The sequence below is a fragment of the Mytilus trossulus genome, chromosome 11 (assembly GCF_036588685.1).
Source record: "Mytilus trossulus isolate FHL-02 chromosome 11, PNRI_Mtr1.1.1.hap1, whole genome shotgun sequence".
Classification (NCBI taxonomy): Eukaryota; Metazoa; Mollusca; class Bivalvia; order Mytilida; family Mytilidae; genus Mytilus; species Mytilus trossulus.
The window spans coordinates 65287712-65294912 of NC_086383.1; the positions used below are offsets into that span (position 1 = coordinate 65287712).

A 7201-nucleotide genomic window follows, 5' to 3' on the forward strand; every position below is an offset into this window, starting at 1 on the left:
TCGAGCGTCACTGATGAGTCTTTTGTAGACGAAACGCGGTTCTGGTGTAAATACACATTTAATTCTGGTCTCTATGATGATAAAATTGAGAATTGAAATGAGGAATGTGTTAAAAAGACAACAACCGGACCATAAAAAAACAACAGCAGAGTTTATTACAAAGTATCAGTACCAATAGGGTATGCAAATTGGTTATATACAATTTTGTTTTGGAACATCCTCTATATTTTACGGAAAATTTTTATTATTTCATATGTACTCGTTAAAACGAATTGCACCCTTGTTGTGATAACATAATTCCTTACTTCAATATGAATACCAATATTTCCGTACGATGTTTCTGTTGATGTGTTTTAATAGTTATCAAAGGTATAAAGTTTTATATGCCAGACACGCATTTCGTCAACACAAGACTCATCAATGACGATCAAGTCCAAATAGGTAGAAAGCCAAACCAGTACAAAGTTGTAGAGCATTGATGACCCAAAATTCCCAAAAGTTGTGCCAAATACGACTAAGGTTGTCTATGTCTGGGATAAGAAAATCCTTAGTATTTCGATTAATTTATACTTTTGCACATAGTAAATTTAAAAAAATGACCATATAATTGGTGTTCATGTCAGCACTTCTTGGCTGATAATACCCTCGGGGACGAAACGTCCACCAGCAGTGGCATCGACCTAGTGGTGTTAATAGTTATCAAAGGTACCAGGCTTATAATTTGAAATACCAGACGCTCAGATCAAAATAGGTAGAAAGCCAAAGTCTGTCACACGGTGGAAAATTACGTTTAAATCATTTATATTGTTTTAGGGCTGTACACACACATTTTGAAATAATAAGCCTTTGTCACTTTAGGAATGGATAACCGTAGCTGTATTTGGCAATTTTGGTTCTCAATGCTATTCAACGTAGTACTTTATGAGGGCTTTTTTTTAACCTTTTGATTCGAGCGTCACTGGTGATTCTTTTGAAGACGAAACTGGCGTTAATACAAAATTTCAATTTAAACAACCTATGACCAGTTCATTTCGCACCCGTAGAAAATCCTTATAGAAAGTGCAAGTTTTTTCCGAACTCATTTTAAAGATAAAAAAAAGTCATTGAGATTTTGGAAAAAGGTAAATGTTTATTTATTGAAGTCGAGGTAAGGGTTTACATATAAAATCACAAATATTTGACTTTCACAATTGCCAATATTACACATTGTTTAATTGTGTACTTTAATCCAAATCTTAAGTTGAAATTGTGTTTAATTAAACGGTAAAAATACAATGAAATGTTATGCTTCTTTGATTCTATATAATCCTCATAGAGGATTATCAATACTAAAGTTGATATACATGTAGTTAACTTGTAGTAATCAAGAACATAGGAATTATATGGTGTGGTCTACGTAGTGAATTGTGTGTAAAATAATGTAACTGGTATTGTTATTGCGAAAACAAGATAGGAGTTTAGAACACTCATCTCCGCAAAAGTAAGTAAAGTCATTTATTTTCGGAAAATGATTGTGGAATAAAATTTGGTACTTGATTCTTCGGTGCATGTATTTTCTTAAGAAAAGCGACTGTTATTTGAAATAAGAGGAGAGAATACCCCAATGTTATACCACAGCAAGTCATGGGTTTCCTCAAGCTAATTTCTAAAAAAATTAAATCAAGTTTTGTTTTTCCCATTTGAATGGGTTTATACTAGTCAGTTTGGGGGACCTTTATAGCTTGCTGTTCGGTGTGAGCCAAGGCTCATTGTTGAAGGCTAAACATTGACCTGTAATTGTTTACTTTTACGAACTGTGACTTGAATGGAGAGTTGTCGCATTGGCACTCATACCACATCTTCTTATATCTATATGCATTGAATATTGTGTTATTTTCCTCCTTTTGTAGCGATTTGTAAAACAGAATGAGTTCTTTGGATGAAGACGATCATGCAGGTAATTTAAAGATATGAACATTAAATTCAATGACATATGTATAGTGATAGTCTCAGGTACAAAGGTTAAACTGCTGTTCTTTCTTAAAAATTAGCATGAGTCTTGCATATAAACGCCGTGTGTCTTGTTTATAAAGCCTTTGTCTCTTTTTTCTTCTGATTTTAACATGTTTTCGGTAAGAAAACAACATGTATGAGGATCTGAATGTTGTTTACAGTATGTAGTATGAATATGTGCTCATATATTATATAGAATAGAGGGAAAATGGGCAAAAAAACCCCAAGAAAATAATAGAGAATTGGAAAAAATGAAGAAAACAACCTTATTGAAAATAAATAATAAAAAATGGGAGACCATGGACCATTTTGCATACGAATAATAGATATTTGGCCAGAGTAAATGAGAAAATTATACTAAATAGAGAAAATGACCGAACATATTTAGGAATAAAAAAACGAAGAACACCCATTCCATGGCCCTTTTTATTTCATGAGTTTGTAGTACATTGTAATACGTATCACTGTGTATATTTCCAGCTATCGCTAAAACATATCATTCCATGGATGAAAATGGCGACGGTCGTGTTTCTATGGCGGAAGTGAAGAGAGCATCAAAACGAATTGGTATAGATCTATCTACAGACAAATTAAAGCAGATGATGAGAGATGTTGATAAAAATGGTAATACAATTTATGAGAACAAAAATACAATACAAGTTTAGACCCCGCCCTTTTTACCGGCTATCTGTATGTCAGATCTACACAGTTTACAATCTACACAGTTTACAATCTACACAGTTTACAATTTGAGGTACACGATTGCAAAATGCACTGCATTTCAATTGATATCAAAACACAGTGAACTGTTTTAATTAAGCAAGAAAGCCAAAACTAATCGCTTTAAATATCTATCGAAAACTTCGTACGGGAGGTTGTTCGAACTCAGACTTTAAAGTTGGTATCTTTTTGCTTCTCCGCTAAGCACTCGGAATTTTGAGTAAGATCGGACTGGTTGCCCCGAAGTCAAAATGATATTCCCATACGCAGTTTGTATGACTATGACATTCATTCCTGTGGACTATTTATACCTTGTAGTGTGTTAAAAATCCGACTCGTGTTGGCTTATTACAAAGTAGCGTTAATATTCATTGAACATCAATAGCTAGAGTGTATCAATGAATTCTGGGCGGGTCTAAAAACCGACTCTCGGTGGTTAACGTCTCTCGATGGTTAACTTTAAGTGCCTACCACTATTTATACATTGTAGCGTGTTAAAAATCCGACTCGTGTCGGCTTATTACAAAGTAGCGTTAATATTTATATAACATTAACAGAGTTAATTCGTATAATATGGATAATCTGGCTGCAATATTAGAATATTTCAAATTAACTAAAGCATTCTGTATGTATGTTATTATCATTGATGATTCAAATAAACTTTTAAGACAAACGTCATTATAATTTATGCATTCGCTAAATAACCTATATCAAGAATCTTTAACGAGCAAACTTTCAAATAAAATGAGCTATGAAGGTCATATTACTTTTCCAATATCTGTCAAGTTTTGCTGCAGGAAATTCCCAATTAATCGTACTTTTTTTCAACAGTATATGACTGTTTTGCGTAAAATGTTCTGCTTCAATGAATCCCGAAATGCATAAGCTGATAAGGACCGAAAATACACGAGGGACATTCAAACTCATAGATTGAAAATAAACTGACAACGCCATGGCTAAAAAGAAAACGACAAACAGACAAATAATTACTAAGTACACGAGACAAAACGCCAATCAACATGAACCCCACCAAAAACCGGGGGTGATCGTAGGTGCTCATGAAGGGTAAGCAGATTCTTATTATTACAATTGAGCTCTTTAAAAGAATATCAAATTTCATAAAAAAAATCTCGATCTCGTACATGCATTTATTTCAGGAGATGGGTATCTGGACTTGAGTGAGTTTGAAAAGCTGATCACAGAATATATGAAGCATGACCCCAATGATATAAAGACAGCAAGGAAAATATTCCAAGCCATGGATGTTGATAAAGATGGGAAAGTAACGACTTCGGAAATTATGAAGGCTATGAAAGTCTCGAAGTCAGATGCTAACGATCTCCTAGCGGAGGCAGATTCTAATAAAGACGGGAAAATGTCATTTGATGGTATGTTTAACTTCACAATTAGAATTTACAGAATAGAGATTAGATGAAGGCAATGGCGGATCCAGGGGAGGATTCCGGGGGTTGGAACACCCTTGTTTGCCGATCAATGCGTTTGAATGTGTACATTTGGTTGGAACCCTCCTCTTTCTCCTGGGTTGGACATCCCCTCCCCTTGAAAGTAACTGGATCCGCCCCGGAAAGGGCAAACAAATACGAAGATAACAGAAAAATAGGCAACTATTCATACTTATATAGCTTTACATAACACTTTGTTTGTAAATTTTCGCATACAATATCACGATATTTGAAAAAGTACGGCCGATCTGCAACAAAACAACAAAAACAGGTTAACATAAAATGTTTGACATCACATGCATTCGATAGTATTTGTGTGAGTGCGTTAAATTTTTTATAAACATTGTTACCTTAACTTTTTTGTATTCTTTTCAGAATTTGTCAAAGTTATGAAAGGACAGACCGGATAAATGGTTCGTTTTTACCATGTTCCTGTTTGTCTAACAGACAGAAGAATGATCTTGTCTGATATTCAGCAAAAAGAGATGGACATTGTAAACTATTAAGACAAATATTATGAATGAGCTTGTTCAAAAGAGTTATGAATGTTACGTGTAGATATATGTATTTTGTGGCAGTTAAAAATGACCATGATGACATTTGCAGTAAAAGTAACTTCAGAAAATGGAAAATTTAAAAATACAATTATTGAAATAAAGTATATAATAATTATGATATTAAAAATTTTTTGCCGCTTTTTTTCAAAGTGAAGCATACATGTACATCATGTAAGACTCATCTGATGCTCTTCGTGTTCTTTTCGACAAATAATGTCTTTTCAAGGATACTCAAGACTCATATTTAAGAATCTAAAATATAAATCTAGAAAATAATCATAAATAGTAGCGAATATGAATACATGGACAAAACGGGTTTGAATACATGTGATATCAAAGTTTTTGTTCTTATAGTTTCCCAACAATTTCATGACTTGATATTCAAAATGTGCATTACAAGGGGTTTAATAAAATCTGCAAATTATGAATGATTCGATAGTCTAGACTAAACACCTGATTTTTTTAAATGTCCATCTATTATGTTACAGTATAAAGAAATGACGCTATTTTATTGAATAAGGTCCACGGCATAGTCGCTTATTACTTACCTTACACTGCTCTTAGCATATATTTTTTTTAGATTTCCCGAATGTGCATTTTCTGTGCTTTGTTCGTTACGTTTGTGGACTCAGTTTTATCACATGCCTTATAATTCCTATTTAAACTTCTTTTTGTGACTCTTATAAGAAGCTCTTAATGTTTCTACGCACAGCACCTTTTAAGAGAAGACAAATACGGAACTCTTCAATAATTTGTTATTTCACTTTCAACAGGAGCATAAAAAAACTTCCATCATAATCATATGATTTTAAAACTAAGATCGATATATATCATGCAGTTTATGTGGCTGGAGAAATAATAATAAAAAATGCATTGAGATTCCAAACAAATGAATAAAAGAAATTATTTTCCTACTGGACATTTCAAACTCATTATTCGGAACGTCTTATTTTGCTTCAACTGATTTATTACAGGTGACAGTTTTTTCATTTTCATGTCTAACTTAAAACAATGCATAAAAGCAGGATTCGTGTGGCTCAGTTTGGGTTTTCATTCTATGATATCATCGTGGAAAAAAGAATGAAGACTGGTTTCGTATAAAGACAACCTTCAAACAGAGTCAAAACTACGTATACGTAGATTTAGGCAACTTTGGGGTATCGTTCGGCCTTCAACCATCAGAAATTTTAAAAGAGGTGTCCAACTGACTGCCTTAGAGGATGCCCGCTCTAATCAGGTTTCAGTGATTCCCTATATAATTAACTTTATTTTTCAACTTAAGGCGGCCCGGGCTCTCTCCCCCACTTGAATTTGCCTCTGATAATGGATATCTGTATTAAATAAAGGCAACAGTAGTATACCGCTGTTCAAACTCATAAATCCATGGACAAAAAACAAAATCGGGGTAACAAACCAAAACCGAGGGAAACGCATTAAATATAAAGAGGAGAACAACGACACAACATTAAAATGTAACACACACAGAAACGGACCAAGCATCAGACAAAATCACACAAGAATAACAAATATAACATCAAAATCAAAAACATGAATTTGGGATATACAAGTACCGTGACACGTCTTATCGCAATGTGAATTTACATTCAGAAATAAGAGAAAACAAACGACGCAACGTTAAAATGTAACACACACAGAAACGAACAATAATATAACAATGGCCGTATTCCTGACTTGGTACAGGACATTTTTTAAAAGGAAAAAATGGTGGGTTGAACCTGGTTTTGTGGCATGCCAAACCTCGCACTTTAATGGCTATGTTTAACATTACATTGAAATGACAACCTACTATTACAGGACTACAATTCAAATAAATAGGAGAACGTATTAGACAAAGAAACACATGATTAATAGATAACAGAAAGCATCAGGTTTAAATTTTTTAAATACGCCAAAAAACGCGCAGGATCTATTATTAATACCTAAGCGCTTTTGATAACCCGTCAGTTTCTTTATGGTTTTTGTGTTGTTCAGTTTTTATTTTCTATATTGTTTTTTCTTAGATTGTTGCATGTCTTTTCGTCATTTTTCGATTTTTTTTTCATTGCATGTTAAGTTTTTTTTTTTTACTTTTTTGGTTTGAATATATATCTCTTTGGTATCTTTCGCCTCTCTTTTCAAGTATTCATATTCTTTGTCCACTTTATCTGTGCTTCTTAAACTTATAGATTTTGGTTTGGTCCTGTAGTGAGTTTATTTTTTTAAATTGTCTCAACGTCGGTAAGAGGATAGACAAATTTATGAAATAGAAATATGGAGAATGGATAATACTGTATAGTCGGCTTTAAAATGCCCTACCTGAATCAGATGAAACAATACAATTGAGAAAGCTAACGGCCTAATTTATGACAAAATAGATATGACAACAACTAATTTCAGGATCAGATTTAAGACATGTTCACATCATAGATGGCTTGGAAAACGTTTGACGCCGCCAACCCACCCACTTAT

At 33.5% G+C, this 7201-nt stretch overlaps 1 protein-coding gene across 1 annotated transcript; it reads left to right on the forward strand.

Annotated features, from left to right (window-relative positions):
* The first annotated feature begins 1309 nt into the window (after nt 1–1309).
* Nucleotides 1310–4846, forward strand: LOC134690550 (uncharacterized). Its single transcript, XM_063550508.1, has 5 exons — nt 1310–1480; nt 1890–1936; nt 2473–2616; nt 3870–4100; nt 4551–4846. Exons 2-5 carry the CDS (start codon nt 1906–1908, stop codon nt 4583–4585), a joined length of 441 nt encoding a protein of 146 aa, XP_063406578.1. The 5' UTR covers nt 1310–1480; nt 1890–1905; the 3' UTR covers nt 4586–4846.
* Nucleotides 4847–7201: the final 2355 nt, after the last annotated feature.

Excerpts from the sequence above, each read along its gene's own strand:
- LOC134690550 (XM_063550508.1), top strand. The coding sequence starts at position 1,906 with ATGAGTTCTTTGGATGAAGACGATCATGCAG. Across the intron at positions 2,617-3,869 it reads GAGAGATGTTGATAAAAATG|GAGATGGGTATCTGGACTTG; the intron begins GTAATACAATTT and ends CATTTATTTCAG. Across the intron at positions 4,101-4,550 it reads CGGGAAAATGTCATTTGATG|AATTTGTCAAAGTTATGAAA; the intron begins GTATGTTTAACT and ends TATTCTTTTCAG.